Here is a 20,170-nt window from a genome sequence, read left to right as displayed (position 1 = left end):
TGTTCTCCGATAGGAGCATTTTTCGGCTGGTTCTCTTCTTTTCCCTCCTGCAGCAGAACATGTAACCTTTATGGCAAGAAATCTACCTGTTAGTTAAATTTAGGTAGTTTACTTGCGTGAAACTGAAACAACGCGAAACCAATTCTACACCACAGACCGGACTTGAAGTGTAAAATTTTTTTGCATATTCTTCCATACTACAAGATGGGATCCGTTTCTAATTAGGGTAAATCTGAATTTATGTATCTCGGAAAGGGATAAAAATAAGAAGAATATTTTGTAAGGTCTGCGAGATCGGGATCTTAGGAGGACATTGTAAAAATTTCCGCAACTTTCTGTGTATAGCTGTCTTGGAATCTTCGGCTAAATTTTGGTCTGCTTGTGACGGCGAAAATATACTGATTAGCCAGAACATTATGACCATTCACCTAATAGTCGGTATGTCGACCTTTGGATAACATCGACGACGCGTTGTGGCATGGAAGCAATGAAGCCTTGATAGGTCGCTGGGGTGAGTTGAAACCCCATCTGCACACAGAAATCACCTAATTCTTGTAAAAGCCGGGGAGGGGAACGATGTTCAATCACATCCCAGGTGTGTTCGAGCGGGTTCAGATCTGGCGACTTGGGAGGACAGCACATCAACTGGAACTCATCACTGTGTTCTTCGAACCGCTCCATCACAATCAGATTTTCTCCGTCGTGCAGTACATGTGTCAAGGAGCTGTTGCCCTAGAAGATGATAATAAAGAAGGCATCGAGATTCATCAGACCACGCAACGCTCTGACATTGCCCCAACGTCCAGTGCCGATGGACACGTGCGCGTTTCATTCATAGTTGCCGATGTCATGATGTTAATATTGGCAAATGCACGGGTCGTCGGCTGCGGAGGCCCATCGTTAGGAGTGGTCGGTACACTGTATGTTCAGGCACACTTGAACTCTGACCAGCAATAAAGTCTGATGTCAGTTCCGCCGCAGTTCTCCGCCTCTCCTGTTTTACCATTCTGCCCAGCCTACGACGTCAGACACCAGCTAATGAGGGCTGGCCGGCCAACCCTACAATGCCTGGGCATGGTTTCATCTTGGTTTAACCACGTATTAAAGATAATCGCCACAGCACTCCTCGTCGTGCAGTTTTCGAAATGCTCATGCCCAGCCGCTGGGCCATCACAATCTGCCCTCGGTCACACTCAGGTAGATCGCGCGCCTTCCTGAATATAATGTTCTGCCTGATCAGTGTATAGTAAAAAGCTTTTTACACTGAAGCGCCAAGGAAACTGGTATAGGTATTCGTATTCAAATAAAGAGATATGTAAACAGGAGGAATACGGCGCTGCGGTCGGCAACGCCTATATAAGACAACAAGTGTCTGGCGCAGTTGTTAGATCGGTTACTGTTGCTACAGTGATAAGTTATCAAAATTTAAGTGAGTTTGAACGTAGAATTACAGTAGGCGCAGAAGCGATGGGATACAACATCTGCGAGGTAGCGATGAGGTGGGAATTTTCCTGTACGACCATTTCACGATTGTACCATGAATATCAGGAGTCCGGTAAAACATCAAATCTCTGACATCGGTGCGGCTGGAAAAAGATCCTGCAAGAGCGGGGCCAATGACGACTGAAGAGAATCGTTCAGTGTGACAGAAGTGCAGCCCTTCCGCCAATTGCTGCACTGGTTGGAGACTGGAAGCAGTGCGACTAGGTAACTGCAGTCACATGCGTAGGCTGCCGTTAACACAACACAAACGGTTGCGTTTAGAGTCGTGCCGCGGCCAGGAAACATGGACCGCTGATGAATGGTGTCGCATTGTGTTCATCGATGAAACACTATTCTGCACTACGCCAGATGACGGTTCTTAGTGCATATGGCACCAATATGGCGAGAGATCCAATTCTTCTAACAATCAGTTATTTGATACTCCTGGCCTCATCCTTTAGGAAGCCACTGAGTAGGACTTAAGGTCACAGGTGGTAGTGACTGAGGGAGCTCTGATGGTACAACGACATCCTACGTCTTCCTGTTTACCTCTCACGCGACAGCATACTGGTACCATTTTTCAACACGACAATGCTCATTCCGATATGAGACTTGTCTCTACGAACTGTGCGCATGATGCTGAGGTATTCCAATGGTATGCAAGATTCCCAGACTTGTCCCCAATAAAATATGTGCGGGACTCCATTCTTGTACCATTATCCATGTTATCTTGGACCATTTACAACATTTCTGGGCCAGCCTGCCTTAGCAGGCTTATTAAACCCTTCCCAACCGAAAGAGGGAATGCATTCCGGCCGGAGGCGTTGCAACATTATACTGACAAGAGATCTCATACTGTTAAGTTCATTATCAGTTTGGCTCTTTTTCATAATCACTAAAATAACATTACATGATCTCCCAAAACGTGGTGGTTCGTTTCGTCTTCTCCTCCCGTTCTGGATGTTCCCCTTCTTTTGCCACTCAGCATAGTTTCGACACTCTCATCGTCATGTGCAGACTAGGCGAAACTAGTTACAACAAAAAGGAGGTTTTATAGCAGCGTCTTGATGACATACAGCGTAAGATGTAAAACCCCATTTATTTCGTGACCGGTTCAAGATACAGAAACAATGTTTTCAGCAAATGATACTAGGCACAGGGGTACGCTATTTACTTGCATGTTTAATTCTCTTAACCTCTTCATCAATGAAGATGGTAAAGGAAATATGATCTCTTAAAAATGTATCAGTGTATTGTTAAATTCAGCCCATAGGTCTCAAGAACTGCAAAATTATCCAATAAATGTGCTAAAACTGAAAGTCAAGGATCTCTGGATCGGTTATTGCTATGTAAATACTGGAAGCTAGGGGTTTCATGCCAGGTTCCACCGCTGTATCAAGCATAAAAATTATGAGCACTCTCAGCTGTTTACGGATCACCTTCAAATTTTGTCGAATGGTTTTGAACGGCTGCAAATGGTTGCAACATGCACACGAAAGCAAAAACTGCTGTCGTTCCAAAGGGGTGCTATCACGTTCATTGGGGATGCAGCCCCTCCCCCCCCCCCCTCCCATTGTCCTTAGAGAATGGTTGGTACGTCCGAGAGAGTCAGTGGTGTCAAAAGTTGTCAAGATCGTCTCCCTGATGCTCATCGCACTGAGAGCTGTCGTCTTAGAAATGTGCCGGAATGAACGCCCCAAGGAAAGGGACTGTTTCACTGATGCACTCCATGCCACCCCCTGATGCGTTTTCAAGTCGATTGAGAGCGGTGGTGTGTCTGAAATATTCTCCTCGGTCACCCATAAGAAAACCATGGGATTTCAACGATGGGGCGTCGTGATTCTGACCTGCATCGCAGAGACATCAAAATAAGGGATTAAATATGGATAAGAGTGGATGTGACGACCTTCCCACCAAGCGCCACGTCCGCAGTGCCGTTGAGAAGAACTGTGGTGAGATTTGGCGGCAATGCGACAGCATTAACCCACCTTAAGCGTCCCATGAATTTCTGAACTTTGGCCTTTTTTCTGCTCGTGTCGTCACCGTGCTGTTTGAAGGCTCTCGAGCACGACGATGACGTCACAAAGCGCCACGCCTTTTCACCACCACAGAGGAAGTTTGCAGGCACTTGTGAGCCATATTTCAAACTTACACGTCGCAATGGGAGATAGTTATGGGGTTTCGAGAAAGTGATCCTGTAATTTTGTTGCGCAGTGTAGTCTTATTTCATTGAAATAGGTCTTTCTTCTTGCTGCAAAAAATGACGAACTCAGGCGTTGCAGACAGCTTGGCGGTATTTACACCGCAACAGCTGATACCGTAAGAGTTTCTTTTCAAGCTGAACACATTTCTCGTTGACTTCCGTGAAAAGTTTCAACGGTATTATTAAGGATGTTATACACTACTGGCCATTAAAATAGCTGCACTAAGAAGAAATACAGATGATAAATGGGTATTCATTGGACAAATATATTATACTAGAACTGACATGTAATTACATTTTCACGCAATTTGGGTGCATAGATCCTGAGAAATCAGTACCCAGAACAACCACCTCTGGCCGTAATAACGGCCTTGATACGCCTGGGCATTGAGTCAAACAGAGCTTGGATGGCGTGTACAGGTACAGCTGCCCATGCAGCCTCAACTCGATACAACAGTTCATGAAGAGTAGTGACTGGCGTATTGTGACGAGCCAGTTGCTCGGCCACCATTGACCAGACGTTTTCAATTGGTGAGAGATCTGGAGAATGTCCTGGCCAGGGCAGCAATCCAACATTCTCTGTATCCAGAAAGGCCCGTACAGGACCTGCAACATGCGGTCGTGCATCATCCTGCTGAAATGTACGGTTCCGCAGGGATCGAATATAGGGTAGAGCCACGGGTCGTAACACGTCTGAAATGTAACCTCCACTGTTCAAAGTGCCGTCAATGCGAACAAGAGGTGACCGAGACGTGTAACCAATGGCACCCCATACCATCACGCCGGTTGATACGCCAGTATGTCGCTGGCGAATACACGCTCCCAATGTGCGTTTACCGCGATGTCGCCAAACACGGATGCGACCATCATGATGCTGTAAACAGAATCTGGATTCATCCGAAAAAATGACGTTTTGCCATTCGTCCACCCAGGTTCGTAGTTGACTACACCATCGCAGGCGCTCCTGTCTGTGCTGCAGCGTCAAGGGTAACCGCAGCCATGGTCTCCGAGCTGATAATCCATGCTGCTGCAATCGTCGTCGAACTGTTCCTGCAGATGCTTGTTGTCTTGCAAACGTCCCCATCTGTTGACGTACTCTGCAGGATCAGTTACAGCCATGCGGATAAGATGCCTGTCATCTCGAGTGCTAGTGATACGAAGCCGTTGGGATCCAGCACGGCGTTCCGTATTACCCTACTGAACCCACCGATTCCATATTATGCTAACAGTCATTGGATCTCGACCAACGCGAGCAGCAATGTCGCGAATCGATAAACCGCAATCGCGATAGGCTACAACCCTATGTTTATCAAAGTCGGAAACGTGATGGCACGCATCAAAACAACGTTTCACCAGGCAACGCCGGTCAACTGCTGTTTGTGTATGAGAAATCGATTTGAAACTTTCCTCATGTCAGCACGTTGTAGGTGTCGCTAGCGGCGCTAACCTTATGTGAACGCTCTGAAAACCTAATCATTTGCGCCGGCCGCGGTGGTCTCGCGGTTCTAGGCGCGCAGTCCGGAACCGTGCGACTGCTGCGGTCGCAAGTTCGAATCCTGCCTCGGGCATGGATGTGTGTGATGTCCTTAGGTTAGTTAGGTTTAAGTAGTTATAAGTTCTAGGGGACTGATGACCACAGCAGTTGAGTCCCATAGTGCTCAGAGCCAACCTAATCATTTGCATATCACAGCATCTTCTTCCTGTCGGTTAAATTTGGCGTCTGTAGCACGTCATCTTCGTTGTGTAGCAATTTTAATGGCCAGTGGTATACAGCGGTACTCATCTTTTCGACAGCTTTAGTACGCCGTTTAGCTTCAACGGTAATATTAAGGAGAGTTACACATCTATACTCGTTTTTCTTTAGATCTTTAGCATGCGCTAATAAAATTAGATCCTCCCGTTGAAAAAATATTTGCTTCAATATCTCGCTTGATACAAAAGTGACGTGTGTTATACGCGGAACCAAAATTACTTATCCCTCTGAAAACTTATTCCGGAAACATCGTTCTGGAACCGTTGGCAAAATATAAGAGATGTTAACGTGTTGCGTGGCTCTCACGGTACATGGAAATGTCGTACGAAAGTTCTTCGCTCGTATTCGTGTTGAGCCTATTTCCAGTATACGCGCTATAAATAATTTTAATAACGAAATTTTACATGTGAGAGACGCGAATCAATTTGAACGTCATGTCACTTGTTTTATTTAGACTGTAAGCGACTTCCCATCAAGACACACGTGCTATCGACAGCTGCAGCGACACGACCCCTGCAGCGCAGACAGCCTCAATAAAACGAGCCTGGCTGATGTTTAGCAGCGCGCGAGCCTTTGATGTCGCGGGCGTAAAGGGACAGGAAGCGCCGTGTCGGCTGCAGCGGCGCCGGCGGCGGGGGAGGAGGAGGAGGAGGAGGAGGATGAGGCGGCGGTGCCTGCGTCGGCCTCCTGCTACTTGCTGCCCAGCGACATGAGTGCGCATGCGCCGGTGGCGACGGCAACAGCCTGGCCTCGCCCTCGACTAGGACTCACCGGGAACCGCGCGTCACTGTGGTATTGTCTGCTCAGATGACACTTACGGCCGGAAATGGGCAGCGTGTAATTCGCGTCACCCAGTGGCCAAGTTCTATGGTGATACGTAGGCAGCGGTAGACGTGCTGGTAACTGAATGGAATTCCGCCGGACGCAGGAATTAAAAAAAAAAAATGGTTTAAATGGCTCTGAGCACTATGCGACTTAACTGCTGAGGTCATTAGTCGCCTAGAACTTAGCACTAATTAAACCTAACGAACCTAAAGACATCACACACATCCACGCCCGAGGCAGGATTCGAACCTGCGACCGTAGCGGTCTCGCGGTTCCAAACTGTAGTGCTTAGAACCGCACGGCCACTCCGGCCGGCAGGAATTTTTATTACAGAAATTTGCCCGGTAGTGGGTAAACTCCCTAATCCTAGCGGTGTGCATCAGAGCACTTTAGATTAAATGCCGTTTCCGCTGCACTGTTCTATGTGGGCATTCTGTCATTCGTCCGTTGCAACGACAAGGAAAATGTCGTGGCGCTGCATTTACACATAGAATCATAGATATACAACCTTAACATAATGACATTTTCACTCTGCAGCGGAATCCTGGCAGATTAAACCTGTGTGCCAGACCGAGACTCGAACTCGGGACCTTTGCCTATTGCGGGCAAGTGCTCTACCATCTGACCTACCCAAGCACGACTCACGCCCCGTCCTCACAGCTTTACTTCCGCCAGTACGTCGTCTCCTACCTTCCAAATTTCACAGAAGCTCTCCTGCGAACCTTGCAGAACTAGCACTCCTGAAAGAAAGGATATTGCGGAGACATGGCTTACCCACAGCCTGGGGGATGTTTCCAGAATGAGATTTTCACTCTGCAGCGGAGTGTGCGCTGATATGAAACTTCCTGGGATATTAAAACTGTGTGCCGCACCGAGACTGGAAGTCGGGACCTTTGCCTTTCGCGGGCAAGTGCTCTACCATCTGAGCTACCCAAGCGCTGCTCACGCCCCGTCCTCACAGCTTTACTTCCGCCAGTAACGTGATAAATATTTCAACTCTATGACGAACTCACCATAACGGTAGCCTACGTGTATTTTTCTACGTAATTATGCAGTAATACCTACCGAAAATTTTTATTAAAACTCAGATAGTAGGTGTTGTAAAGAAGAAAAAGTGGGGAACTCGGGTTCCGTGAGTTACTGTGAACAGTACAGTGACAAGGCTGGTCTCATGAGGTTCCACAGCAAACCAAAAACGACAACGAAAGTTCACGTATACATGTCGACGTCACAATCAGAAAATGAAGAAACAGAGAAAGTTTGTGAATATACTGATCAGGTAACTCATTATATAAAGTGATATGAAAACCTGATAATAATGGAGGATTCGAACGCGGCTGTAGCGGGAGGAATAGAGGAAAAGATTACGGAAGAATAGGGGGTAGGCAATAAGAATGAAAGAGGAGACTAAATGAGTTTTGCAATAAATTTCGGATGGCAATAGAAAATACTGTTCTCAACAATCACAAGATGACGAGGTATATTTGGAAAAGATCCGGAGACACGGAAAAAATGGTTCAAATGGCTCTGAGCACTATGGGACTTAACATCTATGGTCATCAGTCCCCTAGAACTTAGAACTACTTAAACCTAACTAACCTAAGGACATCACACAACACCCAGCCATCACGAGGTACAGAAAATCCCTGACCCCGCCGGGAATCGAACCCGGAAACCCGGGCGTGGGAAGCGAGAACGCTACCGCACGACCACGAGATGCGGGCAGACACGGAAAGATATCAGCTTAGATCATAGCCTTAGATCATAGCCTGACAGAGATTTACAAATCAGATATTGAATTTTTGGGCATACCCAGGAGAAGATATAGACCCAGATCATAATTTAATAATGAAGAACAGTAGACAGAAGTTAAAGAGAATCTTCCGAAATTTTGATTGCAAAGGCAGTGGGATACTAAAGTGCTGAGGAAAGATGAGGATGTAGATACTGGGATAAGGAATATCACAGAAGGCAGTTCAGTTAAAAAGAAGTGAACACTTCAAAAAAGAGCAAAAAAATGGATCAAATGGCTCTGAGCACTACGCGACTTAACTTCTGAGGTCATCAGTCGCCTAGAACTTAGAACTAATTAAACCTAACTAACCTAAGGTCATCACACACATCCATGCCCGAGGCAGGATTCGAACCTGCGGCCGGAGGGGTCGCTCGGCTCCAGACTGTAGCGCCCAGAAGTGCACGGCCACTCAGGCCGGTAAAAAAAAAAAAAAAAAAAAGAGCAATGATAGATGTTGGACAGTCAGGCATAGGTACAAGGAAGGTAGCACCGAAGGAACCTTGGGTAACAGTAGAAATATTCAATTCATCAACAAAAGGAAAAGTACAAAAACATTTGGGGAAATACAGGAATACAACAAATGCTACAGTGAAATGAAGAGGTTGACGAAGGTAAGATATTTGTGGCGGGACGCATCAAGCTCGACAAATGACTGAACACTCAAATAATAATAATAATAATGTACAACTAACAAGGCCGGCCGGTGAATCCGAGAGGTTCTAGGCGTTTCAGTCTGGAACCGCGCCACCGCTACTGTCGCAGATTCGAATCCTGCCTCGGGCATGGGTGTTTGTGATGTCCTTACGTTAGTTAGGTTTAAGTAGTTCGAAGTTCTAGGGGACTGATGACCTCAGATGTTAAGTCTCATAGTGCTCAGAGTCATTTGAGCCATATTAACAACTAATTGTCTAACGTTATGACCATGAGTCAAGACGCTAAAATTACTCGTCACTTAGTAGCTACGTTCTCACAGAAAGATAAAACTCTGTTTCGACAAGTAAACAGTTAAACGTCGGATCGTGTTTTGCTGGCCTCATAAAAACCTGACCTATATCGTTCTTGGCGGTGGAAGTTGGGAAAATAACACTGCAATGTTTGTTGATAGAGAATGGGCACACTGTCATGTATGGATTGGATTACTCTTTAAAAAAGAAATAACCAAATGCAGAAACCCAATGGAACATGGCGTACAAACGTACTGAAGGCACGCTGTGAAGGAACATAAAACTGGCTCGCAAAAACAGCACTGAGAGAATTTGATTAGTCACTAATCTTATTTAAAACGAATAACTGTATTCCCGTTGATTCTCTTAAGGCCAATGTGCTTAACTGTTAGTGTACATCGGAAAACAATTTTTTAAACGAGCTTCCTTAATAATGTATAACGCCGGCCGGCAGGGACTACCAGTAGCTGAAAAAAATGGTGCACCATCTCATATGTTGGTTCAATTTCAGATAAGATTCCAAAAAGGTTACAGTCTCGCAAATAGGTACCAATAGCATATCAAAATTTTTATTGAATGGTGGAGAGAAATTTGAAACTTTTCGCACAGAATGGTGTGTTTAAAATCACTTACATGCGCTGTAGAAACGTGATTGTTGGTCAGTCATACAGAGCCGTGGCGGTTACGTTATTTGAACATGAGAATATCTGGAGATTAAAAAAGACAGACTCAACATTCGCAAGACATCTTTCAAAGATGAACCTACTGGAAATATTGAAAATGAAGGAACATATGACATAGAATCCCATCATAGTTTCATACGACCAGTCTTCCCCCTCCCTCGCCCCTCACCACACTCTTAAATTAACTTTTAGTTATACAAATATTAGATTAAAACAGTAAATGAAATTTTATTTTCCATCTGTTGTTAAATGCATCTCCTCATAAAAACTGTTATACTGTTTTAGTTAGATATAGTAATTTCTGTGTGACATAAACCTCTAAACATCATACGTATATTTTTTCTGCATATTTTGTGTCTTCTTTATAAATAATACCTGTGTAGCTCGCACATAATTTTATTTGTTTTTGCAAAATTCAGTTGCCACCTGACTATGCCTGCAAAAGTCGACTGTCGCTTCGTGACCTAATAAATATAGCTCTGCAGAACGTTACGAAATATTATTTATTATTGTTGTCACGTCCTGTCAAGCATGGGCGGAAAATTCAGTTAATGTAGTAAAACAGACAAGAATGGAACAAAAAGTGTAACTTGTAATACGTGAACTTTTCTTAATAAAGATTCGAAGCGTAAAGGTAATAAGTCCCATGTTTTCCATAGTGAGTCTACCTTGCAGCGCGCTTGGTCCAGCCGGCTTCGACGTAGGGCGTATTGACTTTCAAAACGCTTCTGGCATCATTCACCTACGAGCTCTCGTCCAGCTCGTACCGTGTACCATTCAGTCTAAACTTAAACCGTTTTACCACGCTGTGCTTCGCCGTCAACTCCTGTGTTGGACTCGAGGAACCACCTCTGGAGACGTTGGCAGTGATGCACCAAACTTTAGGAACATATTTTTTGATTTAGAACTCAAATACTTCAGAGAGGATGTGGAGCACGAACCCACGCAAGCTCGCCGGCTACTAGCTGTATAAGGACACTGTGCAACGAGTTTGCTGTTGCACCAACACCCATAATTGAACACGTTACAACCAGTGACAGGGCGGGCAAGCTAGCTGCCTGTACCTGGGGCTGCAATATTGCTGAAGCAGAATGGTTCAGGATCCGAGTCTCACGAAGCAGTGAGCTGAATTACCTCATGTCGGAGAACTGTCACAACAATGTCGGGCAGAGACTACAAATACTCGCCGTTTCAACCCTAACAGTATCTTCAACCACTGCCGACGGCGAGTGATACTCTACGCTAGTTGACAGTCCCATGTGGGCTAATCAACTTTGTCTATTTAACTTCTCATGGTTGGAGTTCACGGTCAGTTAGAACTTTTCAAAAGGCATCAATGGTTCAAATGGCTCTGAGCACTATGGGACTTAACTGCTGTGGTCTTCAGTCCCCCAGAACTTACAACTACTTAAACCTAACTAACCTAAGGACATCACACACATCCATGCCCGAAGCAGGATTCTAACCTGCGACCGTAGCGGTCGCGCGGTTCTAGACTGTAGCTCCTAGACCCGCTCGGCCACTTCGGCCGGCAAAAGGCATCAATGTCTGCAGAAAATATTTATTTTCACAGGAATGTATCTTCGCACATGCAGACAGTGCACAAGAACATTGGTTTATTGGGATTTTCGTTCAAGAGATGGAGTTAGTTATAAGGCTCAGATATGACTGTGACATGAGTACACGCCGAACGATTGTTAAAGTCCGACATGTTCTGAAGCACAGTCGTTCACAACCCACAGCTTGATAATGGCCATGGCCGAAACGGGAGTTGTGAAAGTAAATACATTCTGCGCTCAATGGCGAAAAAAAAACGTTTTTTAAAAAGCTTCGTCTTTGTCGAGTCGCCTCATCTGCTAACTGCAAGTCTATGAGCCGCTGTCAGATCTGGTGCTTCTGTGGTTCGAGATGGAACCACCGAGAGTGTGTCTCCGTCCAGTTTCTGGCCATCTTCAGGGTTTCCAAGGTTCAGAACCCGCGCACCAGCACGCCGTGCAATTAACCGAAGACAACTGAATCTGGGTGTCGAGCACACATGCACCTGATTCCTGACGTGAGACTCATGCCTGCAAGGCTACCACCCGCCACTGAGGCAGCACTGCTGCTTGGTGACGACATGCTGACACGGCCAAGCAAGATGCCGTGTGTTTTCCTGCTGTAGCCAGGGCTGTCTGGGAGGGGCAACGCACGCCAAAGAGTCGTCCCCATTGGACCAGGGTTTCACTGAATAAAGAGTGTATTTGCTAAGAGAATTTTTCTCATTCCACGACTGCCCTGTTGCTGGTGCTACACAACTCACCGGCCTGCACAAGCCATTCTAGAGACGACTATCCTGGCAATTAATGGTATCCTCAGCCTCGATCCCAATACAGTGTGTCGTGTTGAGCTCAGACAGGTGGTTAAGTGTACGAATGATCGCAGGACTCGTAGAAATTGATAAAACGACTGGGCAGAGGGTCAGCCGAGTTGAAAACTGCATCACTACAATCCATGAAACCACACCAGCTTTATGGTCAACGACTACCTGCTGCAAAACGGTATGAGAGCACTTATCTAAGCAACCGGCTCCGGTGGTCTTTTTCCTGTTTCCCTGAATGAAAGCAGCTCTCTAATAACAACGACCTGAGGTTGTAGCAGAGATGAAAGAAGCTATGATGCGCTGCTCGAAAGATATTCCGGAAAAAGAAACTGAAAGCTCCTTCTAAGGTAGAGAAACACATGACAGACGTGCGTCGCCACAGAAGGGTCCTATGTGGAAGAATTGTCATTGTTTATAGCGGTGTATTCGATGCATTTTTTCCGGAATTTTTTCCCTTCACTATTTATACAATGTTATCACAAATATCTGTTATTTAGAAAGTTTTAAAAGTACTGCACCATCATGTACAAATAATCCGGAACAGTAGAATCAGTTTTAAATCTATACTGTTGACTGTTTTACCGGGTAAAAAATTTTCTATGGTCAACATCGCATAAATACTTCTTCATTTTCGACAAGCGGTTTCAATAATTTTGTTGTCACCTTCTGGTCTTCAAATATGTACGAGGGCCATTCAACAAAGAATGATCTTTTTTTTTTTTTTTTGACAACTTACCTTTACTCATCCTCATAATTTTTATGGTTCTTCTCATAGTAGTCTCCATTATGCGATGCACTTGTCCCAGCGTTTCCGCCAGTCTTCAAATACATGCTGGAAACCATTTTTTGAGAGGTTCTTCAAAATCGCCTCCGCAGCCTTGACCAGTGCTTCTGACGATTGGCAATGCCTTCCACGAAGGCGTTTCTTCATGTTAGAGACTAGAAAAAAGTCACATGGGGCTAAATCCGGACTACAGGGAGGATGCACTTCACGTTGATTTTTGCAAGATATTCAGCAAACACATGAGCAATATGCGGCCAAGCATTGCTGTGGTGCAACATACAGCTTGCTTCACGGAAATGTGGTCTTTTGCACCTGATAAGGTCTCGCAAGGTTTTCAGGACGTCCCTGTTGTAGTGTCCAGTTACTGATGTTTGTGCAGGTACAATATGCTGAATACCATCCCATGAATATCAAATAATGAGATGACCATAGCTTTCCCAGCAGATGCATCCACTTTTGTCTCCCCTCTTTAAACATTTTAAACCACCTTCGAACTGTGCTTTAGGGAAGAACAGACTCTCATAGGCCTCCTATAACATTTATAGGCCTCAGCTGAAGATTTGTTGAGACGAAAGCAGAATTTAAAGCCACATATTGTACCTCGCGTGTTACCTCCATTGCAGCGGTGGACGATACTGAACATGTCTGACCTAGCCTGCCTCTCACAGGCGGGAACCAGGAGTCTCAACAATGAAACTACTATGGCGTGTTTGTTGCACATTAAGCTAACAGAATATCATAAGAGTAAATTTTAGCGCGAGAAGTTATGACCATAAAAAATTATGATCATTCTTTATTGCACAGCCCTCGTATATACAGGGTAGTCCATTGATCGTGACTGGGCCAAATATCTCACGAAATAAGCTTCGAACGAAAAAACTACAAAGAACGAAACTTGTATAGCTTGGAGGGGGAAACGAGAAGGCGCTATGGTTGGCCCGCTAGATGGCGCTGCCATAGGTCAAACGGATATCAACTGAGTTTAAATAGGAACCCCCAATTTTTATTACATATTCGTGTAGTTCGTAAAGAAATATGAATGTTTTAGTTGGACCACGTTTTTCGCTGTGTCACAGATGGCGCTATAATAGTCACAAACATATGGCTCACAATTTTAGACGAACAGTTGGTAATAGGTAGGTTTTTTAAATTAAAATACAGAACTTAGGCACGTTTGAACATTTCATTTCGGTTGCTCGATTGTGATACATGTACCTTTGTGAACTTATCGTTTCTGAGAACGCATGCTGTTACAGCGTGATTATCTGTAAATACTACATGAATGCAAGAAATGCTCAAATTGATGTCCGTCAACCTCAATGCATTTGGCAATACGTGTAACGACATTCCCCTGAACAGCGAGTAGTTCGCCTTCCGTAATGTTCGCACATGCATTGTCAATGCACTGACGCGTGTTGTCAGGCGTTGTCGGTGGATCACGATAGCAAATATCCTTCAAATCCTGGGACGTCAGATCCGGTGAATGTGCGGGCCATGGTCTGGTGCTTCGACGACCAATCCACATGTCATGAAATATGCTATTCAATACCGCTTCAACCGCACGCGAGCTATGTGCCGGACATCCATCATGTTGGAAGTACATCGCCATTCTGTCATGCAGTGAAACATCTTGCAGTAACATCGGTAGAACATTACGTAGGAAATCATGATACATTGCACCATTTAGATTGCCATATAAAATGGGGGCCAATTATCCTTCCTCCCATAATGCCGCACCAGACATCATCCTGCCAAGATCGGTGATGTTCCACTTATCGCAGCTATCGTGGATTTTCCGTTGCCCAATACTGCATATTATGCCGGTTTACGTTACCGCTGTTGGTGAATGACGCTTTGTCGCTAAATAGAAAGCGTACAAAAAATCTGTCATCGTCCCGTAATTTCTCTTGTGCCTAGTGGCAGAACTGTACACGACGCTCAAAGTCGTCGCCATGCAATTCCTGATGCTTAGAAATATGGTACGGATGGAATCGATGTTGATGTAGCATTCTCAACACCCACGTTTTTGAGATTCTACATTCTCGCGCAATTTGTCTGCTACTGATGTGCGAATTAGCCTCGACAGCAGCTAAACACCAACATGGGCATCATAATTTGTTGCAGGTCTTGGTTGACGTTTCACATGTGGCTGAACACTTCTTGTTTCCTTAAATAACGTAACTATCCGGCAAACGGTCCGGACACTTGGATCATGTCGTCCAAGATACCGAGCAGCATACATAGCACACGCCCATTGGGCATTTTGATAACAATAGCCATGCATCAACACGATATCGACCTTCCACGCAATTGGTAAACGGTTAATTTTAACAAGGGTAATGTATCACGAAGCAAATACCTTCCGCTCTGGCGTAATGTTACGTGATACCACGTACTTATACGTTTGTGACAATCACAGGGCCATCTATCACAAAGCGAAAAAGTGGTCCAACTAAAACATTCGTATTTCTTTACGTACTACAAGAATATGTAATAAAAAATGGGGGTTCCTATTTTTAAAAATGTTGTTGTTGTTGTGGTCTTCAGTCCTGAGACTGGTCTGATGCAGCTCTCCATGCTACTCTATCCTGTGCAAGCTCCTTCATCTCCCAGTACCTACTGCAACCAACATCCTTCTGAATCTGCTTAGTGTATCCATCTCTTGTTCTCCCTCTACGATTTTTACCCTCCACGCTGCCCTCCAATGCTAAATTTGTGATCTCTTGATGCCTCAGAACATGTCCTACCAACCGATCCCTTCTTCTAGTTAAGTTGTGCCACAAACTTCTCCTCAATCCTATTCAATACCTCCTCATTAGTTACGCGATCTACCCACCTAATCTTCAACATTCTTCTGTAGCACCACATTTCAAAAGCTTCTATTCTCTTCTTGTCCAAACTATTTATCGTCCATGTTTCACTTTCATGCATGGCTACACTCCATACAAATACTTTCAGAAACGACTTCCTGACACTTAAATCTATATTCGATGTTAGCAAATTTCTCTTCTTCACAAACGCTTTCCTTGCCATTGCCAGTCTACATTTTATATCCTCTCTACTTCGACCATCATCAGTTATTTTGCTCCCCAAATAGCAAAACTTCTTTACTACTTTAAGTGTCTCACTTCCTAATCTAATTCCCTCAGCATCACCCGACGTAATTCGACTACATTCCATTATCCTCTTTTTGGTTTTGTTGATGTTCATCTTATATCCTCCTTTCAAGACACTGTCCATTCCAATCAACTGCTCTTCCAAGTCCTTTGCCGTCTCTGACAGAATTACAATGTCATCGGCGAACCTCAAAGTTTTTATTTCTTCTCCCTGGATTTTAATACCTACTCCAAATTTTTCTTTTGTTTCCTTTGCTGCTTGGTCAATATACAGGTTGATTAACATCGGGGACAGGCTACAACCCTGTCTCACTCCCTTCCCAACCTCTGCTTCCCTTTCATGCCCCTCGACTCTTATAACTGCCATCTGGTTTCTGCACAAATTGTAAATAGCCTTTCGCTCCCTGTATTTTACCCCCGCCACCATTAAAATTTGAAAGAGAGTATTCCAGTCAACATTGTCAAAAGCTTTCTCTAAGTCTACAAATGCTAGAAACGTAGGTTTGCCTTTCCCTAATCTTTCTTCTAAGATAAGTCGTAGGGTTAGTATTGCCTTACGTGTTCCAACATTTCTTCGGAATCCCAACTGATCTTCCCCAAGGTCGGCTTCTACAAGTTTTTCCATTCGTCTGTAAAGAATTCGCGTTAGTATTTTGCAGCTGTGACTTATTAAACTGATAGTTTGGTAATTTTCACATCTGTCAACATCTGCTTTCTTTGGGATTGGAATTATTATATTCTTCTTGAAGTCTGAGGGTATTTTGCCTGTATCATACATCTTGCTCACCAGATGGTAGAGTTTTGTCAGGCCTGGCCCTCCCAAGGCCGTCAATAGTTCTAATGGAATGTTATCTGCTCCCAGGGCCTTGTTTCGACTCATGTCTTTCAGTGCTCAGTCAAACTCTTCACGCAGTATCGTACCTCCCATTTCATCTTCATCTACATCCTCTTCCATTTCCATAATATTGTCCTCAAGTACATCGCCCTTGTATAGACCCTCTATATACTCCTTCCAACTTTCTGCTTTCCCTTCTTTGCTTAGAACTGGGTTTCCATCTGAGCTCTTGATATTCATACAAGTGGCTCTCTTTTCTCCAATGGTCTCTTTAATTTTGCTGTAGGCTGTATCTATCTTACCCTTGGTCAGATAAGCCTCTAAATCCTTACATTTGTCCTCTAGCCATGCCTACTTAGCCATTTTGCACTTCCTGGAGATCTCATTTTTGAGACGTTTGTATTCCTTTTTGCCTGCTTCATTTACTGCATTTTTATATTTTCTCCTTTCATCAATCAAATTCAATATTTCTTCTGTTACCCAAGGATTTCTACTAGCCCTCGTCTTTTTACCTACTTGATCCTCTGCTGCCTTCACTACTTCATCCCTCAGAGCTACCCATTCTTCTTCTACTGTATTTCTTTCCCCCATTCCTGTCAATTGTTCCCTTATGCTCTCCCTGAAACTCTGTACAACCTCTGGTTTAGTCAGTTTATACAGGTCCTATCTCCTTAAATTCCCACCTTTTTGCAGTTTCTTCAGTTTTTATCTACAGTTCATAACCAATAGATTGTGGTCAGAGTCCACATCTGCCCATTGAAATGTCTCACAGTTTAAAACCTGGTTCCTAAATCTCTGTCTTACCATTATATAATCTATCTGATACCTTTTAGTATCTCCAGGATTCTTCCATGTATACAACCTTCTTTTATGATCCTTGAACCAAGTGTTAGCTATGTTTAAGTTATGCCCTGTGCAAAATTCTACCAGGCGGCTTCCTCTTTCATTTTTTCCCCCCAATCCATATTCACCTACTATGTTTCCTTCTCTCCCTTTTCCTACGCTCGAATTCCAGTCACCCATGACTATTAAATTTTCGTCTCCCTTCACTACTACTTTTATCTCATCATACATTTCTTCAATTTCTTCGTCATCTGCAGAGCTAGTTGGCATATAAACTTGTACTACTGTAGTAGGCATGGGCTTCGTGTTTATCTTGGCCACAATAATACGTTCACTATGCTGTTTGTAGTAGCTTACCCGCACTCCTATTTTTTATTCATTATTAAACCTACTCCTGCATTACCCCTATTTCATTTTGTATTTATAACCCTGTATTCACCTGACCAGAAGTCTTGTTCCTCCTGCCACGGAACTTCACTAATTCCCACTATATCTAACTTTAACATATCCATTTCCCTATTTAAATTTTCTAACCTACCTGCCCGATTAAGGGATCTGACATTCAACGCTCCGATCCGTAGAACGCCAGTTTTCTTTCACCTGATAAGGACGTCCTTCTGAGTAGTCCCCGCCCGGAGATCCGAATGGGGGACTATTTTACCTCCGGAATATTTTACACAAGAGGACGCCATCATCACTTAACCATACAGTAAACCTGCATGCCCTCGGGAAAAATTACGGCTGTAGTTTCCCTTGCTCTCAGCCGTTCGCAGTACCAGCATAGCAAGGCCGGTTTGGTTAGTGCTACAAGGCCAGATCAGTCAATCATCCAGACTGTTGCCCCTGCAAATACTGAAAAGGCTGCTGCCCCTCTTCAGGAACCACACGTGGGTCTGGCCTTTTAATAGATACCCCACCGTTGTGGTTGCACCTACGGTACGGCTATCTGTATCGTTGAGGCATGTAAGCCTCCCCACCAACGGCAAGGTCCATGGTTCATTTTTTAAAAATACGCAGTTGATATTCGTTTGACCTATAGCAGCGTCATCTAGCGGGCCAACCATAGCGCCATCTGGTTTCTCCGTTCAAGCTAGACGAGTTTCGTTCTTTGCAGTTTTTTCGTTTGATGCTTATTTCGTGAGATATTTGGCCCTGTCACTATCAATGGACCACCCTGTGTACGAGGGCTGTTCAATAAAGAATGATCATAATTTTTTTGACAACGTACTTTTACTCATCCTCCTAATTCTGATGGTTCTTTTCAAAATAGTCTTCTATGAATGTGATACACTTGTTCCAGCGTTTCTGCCAGACTTCAAATACACGCTGGAAACCAGTTTTTGAGAGGACTTTCAAAATCGCCTCCGCAGCCTTCACCAATGCGTCTGATGATTCATAGTGCCTGCCACGAAGGCGTTTCTTCATGTTAGGGAATAGAAAAATGGCACATGGGGCTAAATCCGGGCTATAGGGAGGGTGAGGGATGCACTTCACGTTGATTTTTGCAAGATATTCAGCAACAACATTAGCAACATGCGGGCGAGCATTATCGTGATGCAACATACAGCCTCTTTCACGGAAATGTGGTCTTTTGCACCTGATAATGTGCAAAAGGACGACCCTGTAGTATTGTCCAGTTACTGATGTTTGTACAGATGAAACATACTGATATACCATTCCACGAATATCAAAGAATGAGGTGACCATAACTTTCCCAGGAGGTGCAACCACATTTGTCTCCCTTCTTTAAACATTTTAAACCACTTTCGAGCTGTGCTTTAGGGAAGAACAGACTCTCCATAGGCCTCCTTAACATTGTATAGGCCTCAGCTGAAGATTTGTTGCACATTAAGCTAACAGAATGTCATAAGATTAAATTTTTGCGCGAGAAATTATGGCCATAAAAAATTTGTGATCGTTCTTTATTGAACAGCCCTAGTATACACAAAAACAAAAAAAATGAAGCCTGAAAGATAACAGCAAAGTTTGCCGAGACGGTATTTTGCAATATTGTCTACAGAAAGCTTTTACCAAGCAAAACAGTTCGCTCCTTCTCGTCAATCTTTATTTCACTTGAGACTGCGTCTGTGGGGCACCTGGGAGAGCAGTGCCCGCGGTGGTTGCTCGCTGTGTGGGCGAGCCGCCACTGGGTACAAGTTGACTAGCGGTTCAGCATAGGCGGTGCCGAGCACTGACCTGCGAGCGCGAGCTGCACGATGAAGAAGTTCATGCGCGACTTGCGGCGCTTGCCCGTCAGCAGCGTGACGAGCACGGCCGCGTTGCCCACCACGATCAGCGTGAACAGCGACCACAGCACGGCGAACTGCTCCGTCTGCAACGGCAAGCCGAGCCAACGCGTCACCACCTGCGTGCTGTCCTTCTAGCTGGATGATAACACTGCAGATAAGTGCATTGATGTGCAAAAGTTTCGCATGATGTGTCAATGCCAAGTAAAGAAGCTCGATGAAAATGGAGACATACATGCAATAAACTGCTACAATGTGAAGTAGAGTCTCGATTATCCGACCTAAACCGTCCGCGGCAGGTC

The 20,170-nt window shown here is 44.5% G+C and overlaps 1 protein-coding gene across 1 annotated transcript in view; it reads right to left on the bottom strand.

The window, feature by feature from the left end:
• LOC124595357 (cardioacceleratory peptide receptor-like) overlaps nucleotides 1-19,930 on the bottom strand; it is a 339,091-nt gene extending 319,161 nt beyond the window's left edge. The window contains exon 1 of the mRNA XM_047134076.1: nucleotides 19,819-19,930. Within this exon, the coding sequence (XP_046990032.1) occupies nucleotides 19,819-19,852 (34 nt within the window). The 5' untranslated portion in view covers nucleotides 19,853-19,930. The remainder of the gene's footprint in view (nucleotides 1-19,818) is intronic.
• Between the last annotated feature and the right edge of the window lie 240 nt (nucleotides 19,931-20,170).

This window comes from Schistocerca americana, chromosome 2, assembly GCF_021461395.2.
Source record: "Schistocerca americana isolate TAMUIC-IGC-003095 chromosome 2, iqSchAmer2.1, whole genome shotgun sequence".
Taxonomy (NCBI): Eukaryota; Metazoa; Arthropoda; class Insecta; order Orthoptera; family Acrididae; genus Schistocerca; species Schistocerca americana.
Note: the sequence above shows the minus strand (reverse complement) of the source record. Positions and strands in the feature narration are given on the sequence as shown.